This window comes from Xyrauchen texanus, chromosome 34 (assembly GCF_025860055.1).
Source record: "Xyrauchen texanus isolate HMW12.3.18 chromosome 34, RBS_HiC_50CHRs, whole genome shotgun sequence".
Classification (NCBI taxonomy): Eukaryota; Metazoa; Chordata; class Actinopteri; order Cypriniformes; family Catostomidae; genus Xyrauchen; species Xyrauchen texanus.
Window position 1 is genome coordinate 9,711,151 of NC_068309.1, and position 22,765 is coordinate 9,733,915.

Here is a 22,765-nt window from a genome sequence, read left to right on the forward strand (position 1 = left end):
CGCCCGTGCACGCGCACGCACCCGACGCGCACGCTTGACCTTGTTTTTGTTGATATTTGACTTAAGTGCGGCTGCGCGTGGCGTGTACGTTGTTGGGTGACGCGGGTTGTCAAAAGAACTACGAATGGATATAGAGGAAGAAAATAGGTGAAAAGTGAGACCAGGGGAGGGGCAGGAGGACTCTTGTAGCTCCTACACAGACGGAAAGAAAACAAACCGTCTCTAAAAACGACCTAAATCCAAAGGATCGCAAGCGCACCGAGAATGAATTGGGGTATTATTCGAGTCAGTTTAATTCGGCTCGGTTGGATTCGATTCCGTTAGTCGCGCAGCTTCGCCATCCCCGTCAGCCCTAAGGCCGCCAAAATTACCACATCGCCATTATATGATCCACTTCCCGGCGTCGCTGCTGCCCTCCATGTGGGTGAGGGACTTGTGCGTGTCGGGCTATGGCGAGAAAAACAGTTAGCAGGAAAAGGAAAGCAGGGGAGTCCAAGGAACAACAGGTAAAAACAATCCATCTCTCTTATCCAACACCACCACCATACAGCCATATGCCAACTTCGAATTGTATATGAAAATATTTATAAATAATATAAAAATGAAAACTTGAAATGGCACAGCTCAGAAACAGGAAAGAGATGAGCAATGTTAGCAAACATACTCCAATCTGTTGGCTAATGGCTAATGGTGGGTTTGTTAATTAGTTGTTGACATTGATCTGACATGGGTGAACGGATTTGGTGATGAGTAAACATTTATCAGTTGTCTTGGACATTAAGGTTATGTGTTATGTCTGATTAGGTCTTATAAACCTTCACTAGATTACAGGATAATGTAACTCCAGACTGTATAAAATGGTTAGTCGTACAGTAAAGTAGGGTGCATCCTCTACTATTCACCATTATTTTCATCATTAAGATGGCGATCATTTATAACACGCAGTGTTTTGGACGAGAATAGTATATTATAATGTCGGTTGCAACCATAAACAGTTTGCTAAGAACTTCAAGATGTTGTTATTTGTCAAACAGGATGGAGTTCTCAGGGACACGTCCCTATCTGACAGCCATATTGTGAGGAGAGGATCTGTAAAAAAAACAAAACAATGCATTGACCTCATAGGCTCCAACATATTAAAAGAATAGTTCACCCAAAAATGAAAATGTACTTACACTCATGCCATCCCAGATGTGCAGGACTTTCTTCTGCAATTTCGATTTCTAGAAGAATATCTCTGCTGTTTAGGTCCATGCAATGCAAGTCAACTTTGAAGGTCTATAAAGTATAAAAGTAATCCATACAACTCCAATAGTTTAATACAAATTAGTCTTCTTAATCAATCTAATTAATTTTTGGTGATAACAGACCAAAATGTAACTCCTCTTTTACTGTACATAGGCTTGAATGGAGCCTTATGGATTACTTTTTGGCACCCTTTGTGTTTTTTGGAGCTTAAAATTTTTGGTCACCATTCACATGCATTGTGGGGACCTACAGAGCTGAAATATTCTTCTATAAATCATCGTCTGTGTTCAGCAGAATAAAGAAATTCATACACATCTGTGATGCATGAGGGCGAGTAAATGATAGAATTGAGGTTTGAATTTTGTCATAAATAACAATAAACATCAATTAATATCAGAATGACCCAATGTGGATGAATACTAAAATGAAGTCCTTAGGCTATTATGAATTAAAATCTATACTGAATGAAAACCTATTATGTTTGAAAAGTAAAATCTGGAGCAAATACGACTGTGTACATGTGAGTGGACTTTGTGTTCCAGGGTTCCACATTAATATAAAACTTTTTAGGTTTTAAATATATATAACATTTATAAAATTAACGTTGTGATTGCCAGGCCTGTAAAGTCTTGGAAATTAATTTAATCCTTAAGTGTCATAAAGTTTTGTTGTGAAAATTAAAAATTTCTCCAGCTGTGCTTTCCTCAAGAATATTAATGAGCCTTTCACTGTCATCTTAACCTTATGTTTTGAAGTGCATTTTGCTCACTTGAAAAGCAGAATGAAACAGTGCTTCTCTGACTATTTGTCAATACGGCTCAATGGACAGAGAAGGGCGAGCGCAAAGCAGGTGCGTTAACTCACGGACTGCACAGAATATTATCAACAGCGCTAAACACTACCTTGATCAGTTATCACCACAGAATGGAAAGAGGTGTGGGAGCACATCGCAGACATGTGTACTTGCGGACTGGTCTCATTTGCCCCGCACAGACTATTTTAAATCTGCTTCCGAACCAGTGAGATGCGTGGCAAGGATTGTGAAACCCGTTTAAATGTGGTATTGACGGAATTGTCTGTTGCAAAATTCCAAATGTCTGAAGTAGTTTAAAACAAACCGCCCTCAAATTCTAAACAGCACTGACAAAGAAAAAAGGAGACCAGATACATCTGAAGGCTTCTCAATCCTCACATCACAATGCTTGCAAAAATTGACCATGGATTTTCTGTAGTAATGCTAACTCTATTAATTATTGTATTTTTGGCAGAAAAAGTTTCTAAATGTATTGAGACTGCTGTTTTTCATTACGTTTCATTGCTCATTTCAAAATGGCAAAGATTTTATATAGCAACCATAGTTACTAATCATAGAAGTGAGGAGCCATGCATGGTTTTTACCTATGGTTACCATTAGGGCTGTCAAATTAAAATTAGAATATTCGTTGAATTTAAGAAAAATTTAAATTAAAATGCTTAAACTGCGAATTCAAAATTTGTATGTGTGCCAAGCATTGACGATAACTTCAGATCGATCACATTGTTGCACTAAAAAAGGCTAGACACAGTGCAACAAATACAGTTTAACAGAAAGCAAGTGTCTTGAGATGCTTTTTAAAGTTATTTTTAATTAGACACAACATCTAAAAAAAACAGCGCTCCTACATGAGACGCTGAATAGACAAAAGCAAAGCAAAGACGTTCGTCTAGCGCAACAGTCCCTGACCTGGGCTCAAATTCTGAGCCGCTTCACCACAGATTTCAGCTGAATACCACTACTATTTGTGAATATTGCGACTACATACAACGGTAATGAATAAAAAAAACCAATGTTGTTTATCGCTGTTATTATAGCTTAATTCTGGGTTAGTATACTGTGACATCAGTGCAAGAGTAATACAACGTGAACTGTCTATTGAAGAGTCCCCCCAATTGTAATTTTGAATTAACAATTGAAAATATGGACCAATATATTTTCTTTCTTTTTTTTTTTTTTTTACAGCCGGGAATGTTCTTTGCAATAATATAACAGTGTTGTATGGTTTATGTATTCAATGTGCCCTAATTGAATATTGTGAGCTAATATACTTCATCAACCCATTAGTTTATTCTTGGTTTCCTTTACTTAGCACTATCATGGTCATATTAGATTTGCTGATGCTTGCTGGGAGCACAGAATCTGTTTTCTGCCAGCTGGCATCGGAGTCAGATGGATTACCCTCACTTTTGTCATCAGGCTGTAATTGTTTTGTTGTAATGTATTGTGTTGATTATATATTATATAAGAGCTGTTTTGGGGGGTTGTAGAAGTTTTTACCTGGTGTGTTTCTCTGACTGCAGACACAGTGCTGGATTGCAAGAAGGCCACCTAGCTCAAAACAGATGTCCTGCTTTAATTTTCTAGTATTTTTTGTTTTATATTTGAAAATGTTATGTAATCAGCATGGTATATAGATAAGAACTTCATTAAGAAGCTTTTGATCTTTGATGGTCTTTCATTAAAAACAAAAGTACGGACTTCACCTTAAAAGAACACTCTTCTTCTCTTCCAACAGTTTGACTGGTGTCAGTCTGCACTTAAGCGTGCCCGTGTGTCAAGCTCTGCGCGTCATGCCCAGCACTGGTGGCAGGGCCGGTGGTCAGTTGTGTGCTCTGTGAGAGGGAGGGAGTTTCGTCCACAGCAGCAGCATGAGTGGAACTTCCAGCGGAGTTTACGTAGATTTGCTGCCGGACGCATCCCCACCATCCTCAGAGAGAGAGAGTACTCCCTTGGCGGCCTCAACAAGGTGTTTGCGTCCCAGTGGCTCAACCACAGACAGGTGGTGTGCGGGACAAAATGCAACACGGTAGTATTTTTAATATTATATTTAAAAAAACAATTCTTCTGCATTATAGCTGCTAAAGCAAATTTACATTGTTTTAAAGGAGTTTAGATATTTATATTGGAAAACAAGCCAAAAAAAAAAGAAATCCAAAACATACTGTTTCAGTGTATAATGGGGGCGAAGACTACCTCGCTCACTTTTCTGTTCACTTCAATCCATCTTTAACAAAAAAATCAAAAACTCTCTCTTATTAATAAAGCTACGTATTGCCAATTTTTTTCATGATAAGAAATGCACAGTGACATATATTATGATTCAATAAGTAGAAAGCCATCACGTTATAATCTAGCTGCATTAAGCAGGAGCACTCGAGGGATGAGCATCCCTGCAACAGAGTGTGCATCAGCCGCGTGCAGCTTCATTCTCTCCCCATGCGATCGGGATGTTCACGCAACTCATAGAAGAGGTGCTGACCACACAGACAAATGGCAGTTTCGGAGTTTGTAGTTATTTACATGATGAGAATGCTTCGGTATTTACTTATTTGGTATTTTTATATAATTCCATCTAGTGTTGTCAAAAGTACCGGTACTTCGGTACCAAGTCGATACAAAAATAAAAAAGATGTTATGGTAGTGTTTCTGCAGTACCGGTAGTATCGAGCACCGAATCTGCCAGGTACCAGAGCACAGTATGACTGACACACGACAGCTTTAAAATGCTCACAGGCTTATTTTGAATTCGTGCTCTGTTACTTCTTGTACACTGAAAAGGACAATTGATCAAATTATAATCGTGACATGCCCTAGTATGATTTATTAAACCGATAAAGGCTGCAATCTTACTGTGGAAGAGATGTGTACGTAAAATAAATCCAACCTCTCATCCACTAGATACTTCACTAACTTATATAATTAAAAATCACAGCATCTGCGCTCTAATCTCAGATCAGCTTTATTTATATCGCATTTAAAACAAGTTAACCAAAGTGCATCACAGCAATACAATTTAAAACATAACAACATTTCAAAATGACCACATACACAAACACCAGTAATCTAAAATACAAACACTCCAAAATACAAAACCGTATAAAAAGATGAGATTTCAGATGTGACTTAAAAGTCTTCAATGATCACACTGTGCAGTCGCAAACAGTTTATCCAGAAAAGTGAAGCATACGCACTGATCTATATAGATCAGTGAGCATACGGCAAAAAACATTTAATAATAAAAGCACGATTCAAAATAAAATCTAGATGCCTGAAATTGAATAAAAATATATTACAACTTTATAGTAAAATTTTACATTTTCTGTTGTAGTAGTAGTAATAATAATAATAATAATATTAATCAAAGTATCACAAGCAAGACATCTGTTGAATAAAAGTTTGGCAAAAAAAATGCAATGACATGTTAAAAAGTTTTGTTCCCTTGTTAAATGTTTTAAGAATTTATTGATTAGACACCATTTTGATGATGAAATTAAATGAAACTTAAAAAAAGAATTCTGGAAAATAATTATTATTAAACTATAATTTTATATATATTTATATATAATTAAAAATAACTAAACTGGTGTGTTCAATAGCACATTATCATATGAGCATATTTTTGCTGTGTTCTCGATACCAATTTCGATACCTGTGAAATTGAACTGGTTTTGGTACCGACTACTGAAAAGTTGGTACCGTGACAACACTAATTCCATCATACTTTGCAATTTGCATCACCTGAAGCTGTTTAGAAAGTTTAGAGTGCATCTGGACTGTGAGCTGTGTAATGTTTCCTCTCCTCAGTCAGGCGCAAACTACAGTGCTGCTCTTGCGCATCATCATTAGAGTTTAATGTGATCTCATGTTACGTTACTTGACGTCAAACGACTTCCAATTTTTATTGTTGATAACATTGTCTAATAGTTTCAGCCCTACATTTTAGTCAACGAAAATAAAATCTTTTAGTTGATGGAAAAAGTTTGTCAAACTGTAACAGACTGAACTTTAATCAAATATTCAAACATTTAGGGAAACAAATTATAAACATTTTCTAATTTATAAATGTATCAAAAATCGAACTATACATAGCCTACTGTCCTGAGCCCCTAAAATAATAATGAATATACTGAAGTATTAGCTACTTTTTAGAAGTTAGCCTACTGTAATCTGAATTCTTCATGCTTTAGAGACATAATTTTCCATGAAAGGATGTTAATTTGCATGTAGCGTGTTTGATACAGTGTATTCACAATGCAAGTTACACAACACAAATTATGCATATTCTGACTAGCACATCATTTAGTTCAAGTTTACCTGTTAATTCTCTTCAATGTGCAGATGTTAGTTGATATATTACATTTGTGCCATAATGTTGATTACCACAAAAAATGTATTTCTACTTGTCCCTCCTTTTCTTTAAAAAAAACCCCCATAAAATCTGGTTTCCATTGAGGCACTTACAATTTAAGTTTATGGGGCCAGTCGGTAAACATTAAAATACTCACTGTTTCAAAAGATTAGCCACAAGATGTAAACAATATGTGTGTTAAGTTAACATGATTTTAGAGGGATAAAATTACTTACTAACCTTTTCTGTGTCAAGTTATATCCAATTTTACAACTTCGTTACCATGACGATGTAAAGCCGCAAACCCTTAAACTACCGTAAAAACGTCAGTTTCACAACTTTACAGCTCAAATAACATGCAAGTTTTAGCAGAAGAATTAATGTAAGGACATTAAAAAAATTACAAGCTTCCTATTTCTGTGTTAAGACCCTCCAAAAATTGGCCCCATTCACTTCCATTGTAAGTGCCCCACTGTATACCAGATTTTTGCTGCTTTTTTTTTTTTTTTTTTTTTTCGAAATGAGTCAAAATAATTTTGTTGTGGTAATCAACAATATGTCACAAATGCTGCTGACTGAGCTTAAAGGGGTCATGACATGGGTTTTTTTATTGTATTATTATGTTCCCTTAGGTGCAATTATAGTATTAATATATTTTTTTTAAGAAAAACTTTTAAAATCTAGTGATTTATGACCTTTTCCCACCCTGTTTCTCATCCTCTGATTCAAACAGTCTGTTTTGGGGGCGTTTTCCATTTAAGACTTCAGTGTTAACGCCCACTGTTATGATTGGCTAACGTCAGTGCCTATGTATCAATTATTGACGCCCCAGCCAGAACAATATGCAAGTAAACTAAGTAAAAACACTGTGATTATTCATAATGAATGAAATTGCGCTTTAAAAAGTAGTTTAAAGTTTAAAATAGATTACTTACAGTTTATGTCGTCGTTGTTCCCAGAATAGTCGGCACAGACTTATCTTTGAGCAACAGTTTTCTGGCAAAGCCAGCATCATATTGAGATTTGTTCTCAAAACAGTCATCCTTAAAATGTACAGAACAAACGCTTAAGTTAACACTGCCGTGACTGGGACGTCCGCAAAAAATAAACTGCATCCATTTTTCCCTGACGTCTGGATCTTTCGGCAGCTTATTCAGAGGTTTTGTTTGACCACAGCCAGGAACAGCACATCTGTGTGGCATCAGTAATTTTCCTGTGCACAAGTAGTCTCTGTCAGAGCTCGCTGTCCATCGACTGAACACTTGTGAGGCGACGGCGATACTGAAATGAGCGTAGCTGTCTTGCGCTTAAAGCGTAGTTATCTTGTGCTGGAGGCGGTCATATGCAAACGCTGGTACTTCACTTCTAACCGTCACGTCACTTCTAACCATGAATCCAGAACGAGCTGTATTTTGAGCTTGATTAAATAAATGATTCGTTTAGAATGGGGAGGACGTCTTAAAATATTAAACTTGCAGGACGTTTTAATGATACAAAGACCTCTTATATACCAAAAGATCAAGGCAAATTTGGTTTCTCATGTCATGACCCCTTTAACTTGTATTGAACCTGGAATATTCCTTTTAAGGATCAAAATGATGACACCATTATTGTTAGATTTTATTGCTGAATTTACATGTTATTTGATTGTAATCTTGACCAATTGTTTTGGATATTTCAGTCTTTCCCCATTTATAAGGAGCTGTACCAATCATAAATAGCTGCCTGAAAGAATTATGAATATGGCCTAATAACGTAATAATTTAAATACATTTTAATTTTTTAACTTTGCAGTTTGTGATTTTGATTCTGGAATGGCGATTCTTTGCCAAAAATTCAAGCTTGCTTTCGAATGGAATTCATTGATGCTGTTTATTTGTGGAATCTTATTATATTTTGTAATTTACCATTTTATTCTGTAGTTGGTGAAATATAGGGCAATATTCATGGTTTGGGATCACTAGTGCTACATAAAACATCCTATACTCCATATAAAACCATTTGAAACAGAATTTTCCTTTTCTTTTATAATTATTATTCATGCCGTTTTAATGAGATCATATTAATTGAGAGACTACATGGAAGACTTTTACTGTGGGACCATTTATAAGTGTGGGTGTGTATTTCCAAAAATTATCCAGTCTTATTGACATACATTCAGTTAATAATTTACATTTGTTCACCTGCTAAATTTATAAATGTGCAAGGTCATCTGTGCTGATCCTTTTTTTTTTTTCCTCTATGCAGCTATTTGTGGCAGACGTCCTCTCGGGACAGATAACAAGGATCCCCATGCTGAAGGACAGGGAGGGCAGGGGAGAGGTCTCACAGGGTTTGGGTGGAGTGGGAAACCATTTACATTTCCACAGTCCAGGATCAGTTGGTGGTCTGGATGCCCAGCAGGGATGTGGCATCCACGCCATAGAACTGAACCCATCTTGTACCCTGCTGGCCACTGGCGGAGACAACCCCAACAGCCTGGCAGTGTACAGACTACCCACACTCGACCCTGTCTGTGTTGGAGATGTGAGTGTGGTCTTTGCCCCCTTTCTTGTTGTCCAAGTAGTGTAAATATCAAGCAGGTTAGTGGCAGCAGCTTTTGGTTCTGGAAAAGTGAATTTACTGACTAGCTATGGTTTTCTTTACTTTTAAAAAACACAAGTGATTTGGTTTGTTAGCATAATTGTTAAAGATAATGTTGATAAGAGATAAATGGTTTCTCTGAAACGTTTTACAAGACTCAAAATGGCACCGTGTCTTTAACAGGATGGGCACAATGACTGGATATTCTCCATTGCGTGGATCAGTGATACCATGGCAGTCTCAGGTAAAAAGCTTGCTGATCCAGTTTTGACACTGGACACCTTAATTACACCATGTCCTAACAGATGAAGAGTTTGTTTTGAATTTAAAAAAAAATCTCTTAAAATGTCTGGGTCATATTTCACAGCAAAATAAAAAAACATGCTTAGAAGTCATGGAAATCATGTTGGAATACATTGATATAAATCCTTAAATGGATGAGAATTTCACCAAACACATGGATCTACAAAATGCCCAGGTAGTGTCAAATTTTCAAAATATTTTCAAGACAATTAGAAAATAACGGTTTTATTTTTCATGCATCAAAGAGATAATGCAACAAATCAGGACAAATCTAGAACAGGATTCATTACATTTACAATGACATATGACGCAACTGGCTGTCAAAACATATTGAGCTACACATAACACATAATCTACACATAAGCAACACATAATTTACATACACATATGTATTTTCTTATTGAGTCTAAATAGATTCACAACTTGCATTACTTCAGTAGTACACCCAAATGACAATAGTCCAATCATACTCTTCATATTAGGGTTGTGCCGATGGACGATATCATCGTCCATCGTGATGGCTGACCAACATAACGATGTAGAGCCACCATCGTGATGCCACGCCCCTTTTGCGAGTCTTGCTAGTGTGACTCACTAATCCTAGTCTCTTCTATAGTTAACCTAAAAACTTTGCAGGGATTGCTCTGTAAATTAAATTGAGAATATAACTAATGCATATATGCTATTTTAAATACTGTAGTATATGCCAGAGACGTGACGTGTTAGTCTGTGAAAATACCGTGTCAGGCAGGCTACACAAATATTGATCTTGACATTGTTAGCTTCTTGTCTTTTTTTTACATGTCTTACACTGTACATATAGATTCAAATATTTTATGTTGTAGGCTACAAGAAAATAGCCTTTATTAATTAATTATTAGTAGTTGTAGTGTCTCAGAAAATCTTGCTCATTGTCACATAGCTCTTGTATACACTGAAGCGGCAGTTTAAGATAAACCCAGACCAGCGAACGTCAAATAACTTTTGTCTGGTTAATACTTTTAAAGAAAAATTTCCTTGGCCATAAATCCATAATGTCAAATCAAATGAAAGAAACAAGGTGAATATGAATAACACACATTTATTAAAACATAGAAGAACAACAAATAAAGAACAAGAAAACAGGTGCAACACTCAGACCGAAACTCGGCATTAACATTTCACTTATAATTAGCAGCACAATTAACTTCAGCACAGGCTACAAAATAAATTATGTTATTGAAATATTGTAAAGTGGTCATATGAACTACACAAATGAACGTCTAAAAAATAATATGCAAAATCGAATAGCTCCGCAACGGATGGCGAAAAATGCGTAAAGAAGTCTAATATCTTAGACCATGTTTAAATTTAGATGTTTCTGGCCAGAAATACCAACATATTCACTTTATCTGGTTTTAATAAGCTGCGGATTGGAGTAACTACACTACCCGCTGTGCTGAAGACCCGTTCTGATGGAGTACTGGTAGCACATATGCACAGATATTTCCGTGCTAATCTTGCCATGAACGGAAACCTTTTGTCGTTCGTTTTCCACCAAGTCAGCGGGTCCTCTTCCCCATCAATGGCCATTTCCTGCAGGTACATGGTCATTTCTGCCTCAACCTTTTGCTCATCAGTGAGTAAAATAACGAAATTATAGTTTTTAAGTGGAAAATAGTATTTATGTAAAGAGATATATTAAAATAAAAAGTGCACAACTCTTAAGTGAAAGCTAAAAAAAAATGCTTCACTTGTCGTGCAACCTACTGATAAAGCGCCGACGAGTCATTAGTTGGGTTAGTAAAATAACGAAATTATAATTTTTCATATAATTTTTGAAAATTATATGAAATTATATAATCCCGCCCCACCCCACCGACGATATCATCGTCCATCGCGATGTTTTACTGTCAACATCGTCAACTGCCAATTTAGGGGACATCGCCCAACCCTACTTCATATGTTATACTTGCTATAGTTTACTTCAATGTTGTTTCTTCATCAAATAGCAATGTGAAATGTAAATCAAGTCAATCACTGAAACACCTTAAGTAAGAAATAGCATGCATTATGTGTATGTGTACATTCATATGGAATTCTGATAATTCACCATTGTTGTTAAATCATTGTTGCACAGAAAATCGACATGTTGTAGTATTTATTTGAATGAATATTGTACTCATTTGTCTTGTGATGGTAAACTTGTGTGTGTGTGTGTGTGTGTGTGTGTGTATGTATGTATATATATATATATATATATATATATATATATGAAATAATCATAAAAACTTAAATTTATGGAAATGCGAAAAATAAAAAACCCAAAGACACCATTACATACCTCTGGTCTCTAATCACCCTATACACTATTGGTACTTAAACCATTATAAAAATAAAATGTATTTGCTATTTTTGCTGCTCCTTTTATTTTTGTTTTTTGAGGAATATTAAAGAGGTGTGGGCAAAACTCAAAGAAATGAATGAGGTGCAGGGGGTGGAATGAGGTCCCGGGTCACTAAAGACCCAATATATTATTTAAGGGTTTATTATTCTTCAATTTCTTTATGCAAAATATTATTTCTTATTTCTGTCTTTTATTTTAAGGGTGAAATATTAATCGCTTCACTCATGTTAATCTGAATTTTTACCTTGACCAGCTGTGACAGGCAACAGTGTTGTGCAACAAGACATTTTGTTGGTTGCTTGGCTTCTATTTCTACTTTGTGTTGAGCTGGGTAGTCCGACTCAGTGTGAAATCTCATTGGCCCAAAATCCTGCTCCACATAACTGTATATTAAACATCAAATATGTTCTGATTGGCTGTGATTTTATCATTTCACATAGTATTTTGTTTTTTTCTGTGAGGACAGAATAAATATTGAATGCTTGAAACTTGTGCCTTTTTAAATCAAGGCATTATAATGTAGTGTGCTACACATTCTGGTGAATAAGCAAGGTGTTTTGTGAAGCGAAATTAAAAAAGAATGTTCCCCGGTGCAGGATCTCGTGATGGCTCCATGGGTCTATGGGAGATATCAGAGGACATGCTGAATCACACAGAGAAGCAGCAGAATGAGGAAGGTGTTCCCTGTTACTCCCACATCTCTCACCGCGCTCTCAAGGACATCCCTAAGGAGTACACCCACCCCTACAACTGCAAAGTGCGTGCACTGGCCTTCAACAACAGCCATAAGGTCAGCCTCTGTCCTTGAATCACATTTAGTGACTCAAAATTAAAAGACTTCAGAGCACTGTATGTTATTCAACCTAATTGTTTCTCCAGTTAACTGTTCTTTCTCTTTTGTTCTCTTCCTTCCTCAGGAGCTGGGTGCTGTTTCCTTAGATGGATATTTCCATCTATGGAAGGCAGAAGACAACCTGTATAAGGTAAAATTTGCATATTCAGCATTTTCTCTATAATAGGCTCTGTTTATATCTCCTGGGTGATCCGATCACAAGTGGGCAGCACTAAATAAAGGTGTAAACATAGTTCAAAATGTTTTGTGGTCCGATCACTCAAACTAAATTCGGAGGTTGTCAAAAATGCAAATGCAAAGTGCTAATGCAACACATGCAACAACAAATCCAGGACCGTCTACTTGCTTAACACAAACAAAGGTTTTAATCTTTGCCAGCTATGTGTGGCTTTAAAAAACAAACAAAAACATAAAATTGAAAAAACTGCAGGTACAACAGTAACTGTGTGGGGCAGGTTTGTAAAGGATGGGTGTGTCTAATTCAGTAACAAATTCTGGCTAACATTGCTTACAATGTACTAAGCCATTAACAACCATGTGCCATTTACCCTGAATGTGTTTTTGCGTCCGTCTGTGCTGTTTTTATTTGTTTTTCTATGCAAAAATGCACTAGTCATGTCACGTCTCTTGCAGGAGCGCCGCACTTTTAAGATGCTGTGACAAGTAAACAAGAACATGGTCTTTTAAGGACATGTAGACACCTGCGTTCTGTTACATTTGTTGTGATATATGTAGCTTTTTGAGATTCAAGGACACGTTCTGTGTGAACGGCCACTCACAGCACTATTCATACCAAGTATAAATGGAAGCCTGTCTTGCCTGAACTTTTGATAAGATCAGCTGAGACAGATGTTAATATGAGGTGTAAACAGGACCTAAGGAATTTAAAACTCTGTATCCACCTTTTTAAAAGGCAGTGAAATTACCCATTATGCTTAGCACGTTCTTCCAATGCGGATGCTACAGACTTCTGGTCGGCAACTTATTCCCTTTACCAAGCACTAAAATATCACTAACACAACAGTCAAATATGGCAGAACAGTTTATTTAACGTAAACCACTTTCTCACTAAAGTCTGCGTATGGACATTAAGTTTCGATGACAATCCTAGAATTGATGCACACAATCACACACATTTACATGTTACTGGACTAGGACAGGGGCATCGCTAGACTTGAGTGTCATCCTGGGCGTAGCCCACATGCCATATTATAATTTAAAAATAAGAAGAATCCTTTCTTCCATGACTTAAAAAATGACCACCCTACCTGTCAAATTATTATGTTAAGCGCAACACTGATGCCGGTGCAGAACTTTGTATAAGCAAACGTCAGGCGCCCAATAAATGTATCAAACAGGTTTTAATTTAAATGGCAGTGTATCAAAGCGACTATTACAACTTGTCTGCTAATTTTTCATTGTGTAGAAATTAACGCTAACAATAAAATCAAAGTAATTTAACAATTTAAATTTGCAGTTGTCATTTATCTTCATATTTTGAGAATAAAGAAAAATAACGAGAAGTCGAAGCATTATGAGATTAAAGCCATAATATTTTGAGAATAAATTGAAAGGAAAGTAAAAGGAAAGGGATCTGTGGTGGACAACAGCAAAGTAGAGCATCTGGGTCTTTACATACAACATCACTAACCAGGGAGATAACTTGGCTGTACAAGACCAAGAGTTTCTTTATTGCAAAATCCTTTCCTAAAGTCTGATTTAACTATGTCCTCCACTTCCATCTCTTGCATTAACAAAGCTGCTGGCTCAGTGTCCGTTCTATCTTTGTGATAATAGCATCTAGCTTAATATTGAGATATTTTTTTTTTCTTCTAATATTTCTACATTATTCTCACAATGCTAAGACTTTTAATAATTTTTACTTAATTCTCATAATTGTTACATTATTCGCTAAATATTACAACTTTATTATCTAAATCGTAATTTTTGAATTTTATTTAACGTGGCAATGAAATGTAATCGTGGGATCACCGAGTAAATTTAAAAATAACTTTCATTTTTATAAAGCACCTGCATTGAGTTTCATGACTGTTATTAAACATGATTCCAGGTTGTTTTAACAAAGTAAAGACTTAAGAACAATAATTTGACAAGTTCAATGTCATTTGATTTTAAAGCATTTAAAAATCTAGGCACCCCAAGGAGTCTATTTAAACACAGCAGTTTAACTCCACACACATGACTTGGAAATGTGGACCAGCACGGGCAGAGCGCATATACAGGCAGTCATTTTGTTTTACTTGAGATTTTATCAATTTAAGTCAGAGGTTTACATACACTTGGGTTGAAGTCATTAAAACTCCTTTTGTCAAAAGTGATGTCAAGCTTTTGGGCAAATGGCCAATTAGCTTCTGATAGGAGGTGTACTGAATTGGAGGTATATCAGTAAGGATGTATTTTAATGCCTACCTTCAAACTCAGTGCCTCTTTGCTTGACACCATGGGAAAATCAAAAGAAATCAGCCAAGACTTCAGAAAAAACATTTTGGACATCAACAGCTATGGTTCATCATTGGGAAGATAGCACATTCATCTGTACAAACAATAGTACGCAAGTATAAACAACACCATGAGACCATGCGGCCATCATACTGCTCAGTAAGGAGACGCATTGTCTCCTAGAGATGAACGTAGTTTGGTGCGAAAAGTACAAATCAATCCCAGAACAACAGCAAGGGACCTTGAGAAAATGCTGGAGGAAACGGGTAGACAAGTATCTATATCCACAGTAAAATTAGTCCTATATCGGCATAGCCTGAAAGGGCTGCTCAGCAAGGAAGAAGTCACTGCTCCAAAACCACCATAAAAAAGCCAGACTATGGTTTGCAAGTGGACATATGGACAAAGAACTTGTTTTTGGAGAAATGTCCTCTGGTCTGATGAAACAAAAATGTAACTTTTTGACCATAATGACCATCATTATGTTTGGAGGAAAAAGGCTGAGGCTTACAAGCCGAAGAACACTCTCCCAACCGTGAAGCATGGAAGCTTTTCTGCAGGAGGGGCTGGTGCACTTAACAAAATAGATGACATCATGAGGAAGGAAAATTATGTGAAATATATTGAATCAACATCTCAAGACATCAGCCAGGAAGTTAAAGCTCGGTTGCAAATGGGTCTTTCTAATGGACAATGACCCAAAGCATACAGTGAGGAAAATAAGTATTTGAACACCCTGCTATTTTGCAAGTTCTCCCACTTAGAAATCATGGAGGGGTCTGAAATTTTCATCGTAGGTGCATGTCCACTGTGAGAAACATAATCTAAAAAAAAAAATCCAGAAATCACAATGTATGATTTTTTAACTATTTATTTGTATGATACAGCTGCAAATAAGTATTTGAACACCTGAGAAAATCAGTGTTAATATTTGGTACAGTAGCCTTTGTTTGCAATTACAGAGGTCAAACGTTTCCTGTAGTTTTTCAGCCAGGTTTGCACACACTGCAGGAGGGATTTTGGCCCACTCCTCCACACAGATCTTCTCTAGATCAGTCAGGTTTCTGGGCTGTCGCTGAGAAACACGGAGTTTGAGCTCCCTCCAAAGATTCTCTATTGGGTTTAGGTCTGGAGACTGGCTAGGCCACGCCAGAACCTTGATATGCTTCTTACAGAGCCACTCCTTGGTTATCCTGGCTGTGTGCTTCGGGTCATTGTCATGTTGGAAGACCCAGCCTCGACCCATCTTCAATGCTCTAACTGAGGGAAGGAGGTTGTTCCCCAAAATCTCACAATACATGGCCCCGGTCATCCTCTCCTTAATACAGTGCAGTCAGCCCTGTCCCATGTGCAGAAAAACACCCCCAAAGCATGATGCTACCACCCCATGCTTCACAGTAGGGATGGTGTTCTTGGGATGGTACTCATCATTCTTCTTCCTCCAAACACGGTTAGTGGAATTATGACCAAAATTTTATATTTTGGTCTCATCTGATCCACATGACTTTCTCCCATGACTCCTCTGGATCATCCAAATGGTCATTGGCAAACTTAAGACAGGCCTTGACATGTGCTGGTTTAAGCAGGGGAACCTTCCGTGCCATGCATGATTTCAAACCATGACGTCTTAGTGTATTACCAACAGTAACCTTGGAAGCGGTGGTCCCAGCTCTTTTCAGGTCATTGACCAGCTCCTCCCGTGTAGTTCTGGGCTGATTTCTCACCTTTCTTAGGATCATTGAGACCCCACGAGGTGAGATCTTGCATGGAGCCCCAGTCCGAGGGAGATTGACAGTCATGTTTAGCTTCTTCCATTTTCTAATGATTGCTCCAACAGTGGACCTTTTTTCACCAAGCTGCTTGGCAATTTCCCCGTAGCCCTTTCCAGCCTTGTGGAGGTGTACAATTTTGTCTCTAGTGTCTTTGGACAGCTCTTTGGTCTTGGCCATGTTAGTAGTTGGATTCTTACTGATTGTATGGGGTGGACAGGTGTCTTTATGCAGCTAATGACCTCAAACAGGTGCATCTAATTTAGGATAATAAATGGAGTGGAGGTGGACATTTTAAAGGCAGAGTAACAGGTCTTTGAGGGTCAGAATTCTAGCTGATAGACAGGTGTTCAAATACTTATTTGCAGCTGTATCATACAAATAAATAGTTAAAAAATCATACATTGTGATTTTTGGAGTTTTCTTTTTAGATTATGTCTCTCACAGTGGACATGCACCTACGATGACAATTTCAGACCCCTCCATGATTTCCAAGTGGGAGAACTTGCAAAATAGCAGGGTGTTCAAATACTTATTTTCCTCACTGTATCTCCAAAGTTGTGTCAAAATGGCTTGAGGACAACAAAGTCAAGGTATTGGAGTGGCCATAACAAAGCCCTGACCTCAATCCGATATAAAATTTGTGGGCAGAACTGAAAAGGTGTGTGTGAGCAAGGAGGACTAAAAACCTGACTCCGTTTCACCAGTTCTGTCTGGAGGAATGGGCCAAAATTCCAGCAACTTATTGTGAGAAGCTTGTGGAAGGCTACCCAAAACGTTTGACCCAAGTTAAACAATTTCAAGACAATGCTACCTAATCCCTACTCCCGACTAAACCTGAATAACCGAACAAGGTTAATACGCATGCATTGAGATCTACTTGGTGTGTGGATTGTTAAAAACAAATGAAGATTAGAAATGAGGCTTATAGATTATATATTTAGAAATAAGTTTTGCATAATAAAACCTCAATGCCTCTGATACAGAAAAGCTGTACCCCAGTGAGAGAAAACAAAGCTCCCACAGTCTGATGAACTTGAGCACAAACAGCAGGTAAAAGTCAAAGTGCAAACTGTCAATGAATGCAAGTTGGGCTCACTGATTGGAATTAATTTACACTTGAAGCCAGAATTGAAGCCCTCCTTGTTGCTTTTGTACCCTGATGTAATTAACATAAAGCCTTAATTTATTCTCGTCACAAAAAAACATTCAGGGGCTTCAGCCCTATCTGCCAGGGTCTAGCTACACTGCTGCTCTAGTGCTCTCTGCACGTGCCCTGTATGTGTGTGTAAAAGAGAGAGGGAGACACAGACATACAACACGCAGAGATGGAGAATCCACAAATATGATGTGCTACATTTCATTATGTTTCTTGTTGAACATTTCAATATGAAAACGGTCAAATCCTGGACATTTAGGGAATCTAGAAATCCCAACAGGATGCTTTTTAAGGTTCGAAAATGAGGAGGGGCATGAAAAGAGGACGTATGGTCACCATAGGTTCCATTTAAAAAAATCTTCAGATTTGAAGCACGTACCTTTGCATTATTTCTGCCTTCTCACATTATAGTGCCGCCTTCTCATTCGCTCTGCCGAGGACCACTGTCTCTCCATTAATTTACTTGATTTAAATATTTTTCATCTTTATCTTTCAAAATGATAGACATCATTTGGAATTATGTCAATGTTTTAAAAAATAGGCAAGTGACAGAATACAATGCAACCTCTGCTTATTATAGTACTTCTGGTTTGACTTGACATATTTCAGCATTGCCAGCTTTTGAGGGGCTTATCGTTGTGACGCTTATTTTGAGAGTGGTGATGGCGTAGTGGGCTGAAGCACATAACTGTTAATCAGAAGGTCGCTGGTTCGATCCCCACGGCCACCACCATTGTGCCCTTGAGCAAGGCACTTAACTCCAGGTTGCTCCAGGGGGATTGTCCCTTTAATAAGTGCACTGTAAGTCACTTTGGATAAAAGCGTCTGCATTAATGTACATTTTCTTGTAGTTTTTAAGCCACCTGTAGTTGTATTAACACCCTACGAGATCACATATTCATACAGAGCCTCTGCTGCATGCCATCACTAGTAACGTTAGTCTAGCTGATAACAACAACTAAGCATAAGTGTGGAGCATGCGAGAGGAAGTTTCTTGCCATAATGGCGCTGCCCAAGGAGATGAGGAAAAAGGTGGATATAATGATTTTAACTGTTGTCTGTAGTGTCTTTAGTAAATTAAATGATTTCTGATTTGATTTTCAGGAACTTTCAACCAAACTCCCTTACTGTAAGGAAAATGTGTGTCTGTCATATGGGCTGGACTGGTCCGTTTATGCAGTGGGCTCTCAGGCACATGTTTCCTTTCTAGACCCTCGGCAGTCATCTCAAAACATCAAATCCGTGAGCTCCAGGGAGCGTGGCAGTGGTGTGTTCCAACCCCCCACCCCCGATTATTCACACATAAATTTCCATGTCAATTTTGCAGAACTTGAGAACTTGTGTGTGTTCAATAGGTATCCGCTCTGTGAGCTTCTATGAGCATATAGTCACAGTAGGCACTGGCCAAGGCTCCCTGCTCTTCTACGATATCAGGGCCCAGCGTTTTCTGGATGACATAGGGGGAGGTGGGCCGTGGAATCGCAGTCCAGAGGGCATTCTGAAACTCACCACAGGCAGAGGATGGCTGGTAAGATTTTCCACTTTGACCCTTTTTATACACTTATGGTTACTCTATTAGGACACCTGTATGAACTTGAGGTGAAATGACCATACATCCACTAAAAGTGACCCTGAGAACTGTTGGATGGAAGTTACTGCAAAAGTGGCTAAGAAAAGTCAAGTTAATTCTGATAAAAGGTCTAGCCGGTTTAAAGATGTCACTTGGTTTATTGTCTAAAGCAATGAAATCATGCAGTTTTTTTTAGGTGCGATGAATAGAAATCAATAGCCTAATACACCGTAGTCCAGCTTAATAGACTAGCTCTATGGCATCATAATACTGTAAAATGTCAAGAACACATCCATTTACCGAATGTGTGAGTGTGAATCTCTTCGCTTGCATGCAGATTTCCTTCTTTCTCACACAAAAATCGTATCAATTTTGATTGAAAAACCCTGGGCTAGGTTATACGTAACATTTTATTAAGGCTATTGTGCGTCATTTCATGCTGTGAAAAAATATAGAAATGTTGAATTGTCTGATTTGACATTTGTGAGAGAATGAATGGCATGCTAGAATTTACCAGGCCAATTTTTGGTTGTAAATAAAAAAACTATCCAATATCCTAAATGGTATAAAAATGTTCCATAAAAAGTGATTAGTTAAGACTAAATAAAAATACACTACACACATAGCAAAACCAAAATAAATAATCCATTTAATTCTGGCTCCTTTTCTGATGCTATAATGTTAACTTTCCTGAAAAGTGCAGTTTTGCAAGTGCTTATTTTCCCTCTTATCACCTAGAACCACGATGAAACATGGAGAAGCTACTTTTCCGACATCAGCTCCTTCCCGAACGCTGTTTACACACACTGCTACGATGACTCTGGCACCAAACTCTTCGTGGCCGGTGGGCCCCTGTGTTCTGGTCTACACGGAAACTACGCTGGCCTCTGGAGCTAGCCTCCACCGTTCCTCCATTTCCCTCTTACGCACCATGTGCTAACAGGCCATCTTCCATCCTCTCCACACACTTAAGATGCTCTCTCACTTCCTGTTCAACTTTGGTCCAAGACATTTTCTATTTTTCAAAGGACTCAGAGGATAGATGTGATTCTCTTCTTTTTTTTGTGTGTGTTCTTATGTCTAAACGTTTTTATTAACCTGTTGTTCTCTTGAATCCATATGTTTTTGTATGGAAAAAGGAGAGACGTGACCGCCAATGAGGCCTGACCTCCCGAAATAGTTCATTCAGTTCTTATGGATGGAGGTGTTAGGAGAACTGTGAAAGAGTGTAAAAATATATTAAAATATGTTACGGTCTTTCTGGGCAGTGGGTTTATGCTTTTTTTCATATAAAGAGTTGGTTCATCAAAAATAAAAATTCTATCATCATTTACTCATCCTTATGTTTTTCCAAACCTGAATGGCGTTCTTTCTTCCCTTGAAGGGTGAGTAAATGATGAAGGATTTTTTAATTTTTTTTGGTGAACTATCCCTTTAAGACTTTTTATTTTTAGATTGACGTGTTTAGTTTGTTTTTGGTGTGTTTTTCGAAGACCAGGCTGTAAGCCCCCCTTCTTGGCTCATAAACAGTGGTTTAAGATGGCATTGTGGACACTTAAAAGAAGAGGGATTTGAGACTATTATTGGTGAAATGAACAGAGTTTGACCTTTAACCTCACTGTGTATTAATGGCCACCGATGGACTGAGGTCAAGACCTCGAATATCATAAAACTGAGAATCAAATGTGGACAGCAGTCAATAAAGACGTGCCAGTTATTTTTAATTTTCCCTTTATATGTTCTGAAATAATGGCAGAGTCCACCATAGGAAATCACAGATACTGTTTGTGTTCTCTTTGAGGTGTCTTGAAGAATGCCCCGTTTATTGCTGATTCAATACTAACACACATCAAGATTGCATTTTTTTCACTCTAACACTTAATATTATTTATTTGTATTGTTATCATCACTAGCACTCATGAAGTTCAGATAAAATCATATTTGTTGTTTTCTCCTCTGCTTAAAGGCAGGGCAGTGTTGTGTGACATTGTTGCCTTTCCAGAGTCTTTCTGTGAAAGACTGTTGCAGATTAAATTTGTTTTGAATTCTTAGTGGCATCATCACAAAAACATTGGAACAGGGAATATATATTAAGCAGAAATAAACCATCACTTTCAAAATGTATTTTATATATAAATGTATATTTGGAATCTAATAGATGGAGAATACATTTTATGTAAATGTCAGAGGATATATGTGCGTGTGTGTGAGTGAGTGAACTAATCTGTCAGTATTTTGGTGTTGACCTTTTTATACTTGCTTCATGAATGTTTTTACAAATCACAAGTGTAAAGATAATGTGCGATATGAAAACAAGCAAAAGAAATGGCAACACTAACAGACATTCTTCATGAGAAAATGAATAAAAATGTATTATGTATTTTTGTTCAATTTTGGCACTGCATTGTGAATTATTTATACTTGATACTCTTGTGAATATTAAGAGCTGCATTTATTATTGTAGAACTGTACACTGCTGGGATTGACTTGACCACTGGGGGCGCACTTCGTGTCATAAATACAGTATAACTGAATGCCACAGAATGCGCGTTCACGAAGATTAATCACTCATTCAGTATGCGATCAATGCATTTACTGCAACACAGCAAATAAACCCATTATTAAATGGATGTTTTGTGACAATCAACATACATTTAAGTCCCACAACAACATAACCTCAAAACAGAGGAAAATAACTGCGTGCCATGGTGTTAATGAGTGCTGAACATCTACATAAAAATATGTTTAGTATTACAAAAATTATTGTATAATTAAAATAAATTTTGAGATGTAAATTAAATAATTAACCATTGGACATCTTCCTGACCACTGACCGTTAATATTAATGATATGCTTACCATACATGTTTTGAATTAGATGTTAAAAATATGTGGATATATTAATGATTATTTCGTTGTTCTCATTGTTATTACATTGTTATTATTTGTTCGTGCGCTCGCACCCGTGAATGTACTCGCTCTCACGGGAGCGCGCCTAAAGGATCTGCATGGAGTACAGCAGCAGCAGCAGCGCGGTGACGGTCACGTGACGGAGTCTGCTGCTGGCTGAGTGAAGCGTGTTAGCAGGTAATTAAAAACAAAAAAAAACAAATATTCAACAATCCTCTTTATAGCGAGTGTTATCTAATTAATGTTTCTTTATCACCCGTTTCGTTTAATGCGCCGCTGAAAGGTGTTTGTGGTTATGTTGTCTTTAGTAGGGCTTTGTTTTGCCTCCTCAGTTTAGCCTGTTCGGGTTTAGCTCCGCTG

At 37.4% G+C, this 22,765-nt stretch overlaps 2 protein-coding genes across 10 annotated transcripts in view; both read left to right on the forward strand.

The window, feature by feature from the left end:
• Positions 1–22: 22 nt before the first annotated feature.
• LOC127628141 (DDB1- and CUL4-associated factor 12-like) lies at positions 23–22,106 on the forward strand. The gene is made up of 9 exons (XM_052104846.1): positions 23–506; positions 3,801–4,091; positions 8,661–8,939; positions 9,180–9,240; positions 12,282–12,475; positions 12,603–12,668; positions 19,031–19,193; positions 19,282–19,454; positions 20,235–22,106. Exons 1-9 carry the CDS (start codon positions 450–452, stop codon positions 20,391–20,393), a joined length of 1,443 nt encoding a protein of 480 aa, XP_051960806.1. The 5' UTR covers positions 23–449; the 3' UTR covers positions 20,394–22,106.
• A 373-nt stretch (positions 22,107–22,479) lies between these two features.
• LOC127627515 (ubiquitin-associated protein 2-like) overlaps positions 22,480–22,765 on the forward strand; it is a 33,875-nt gene continuing 33,589 nt past the window's right edge. For all 9 annotated transcript variants that reach the window (XM_052103924.1, XM_052103925.1, XM_052103931.1 and 6 more), the window contains exon 1: positions 22,480–22,582. The gene's annotated coding sequence lies outside the window, so the exon portion shown is untranslated. The remainder of the gene's footprint in view (positions 22,583–22,765) is intronic.

What these genes read in the sequence shown, in the direction of transcription:
- LOC127628141 (XM_052104846.1), top strand. Translation starts at nt 450, where the DNA reads ATGGCGAGAAAAACAGTTAGCAGGAAAAGGAAAGCAGGGGAGTCCAAG. An exon ending in CCTTCAACAACAGCCATAAG is followed by an intron (nt 12,476 to 12,602) that starts GTCAGCCTCTGT and finishes TTCCTTCCTCAG; the next exon opens with GAGCTGGGTGCTGTTTCCTT. An exon ending in CAGAAGACAACCTGTATAAG is followed by an intron (nt 12,669 to 19,030) that starts GTAAAATTTGCA and finishes TTTGATTTTCAG; the next exon opens with GAACTTTCAACCAAACTCCC.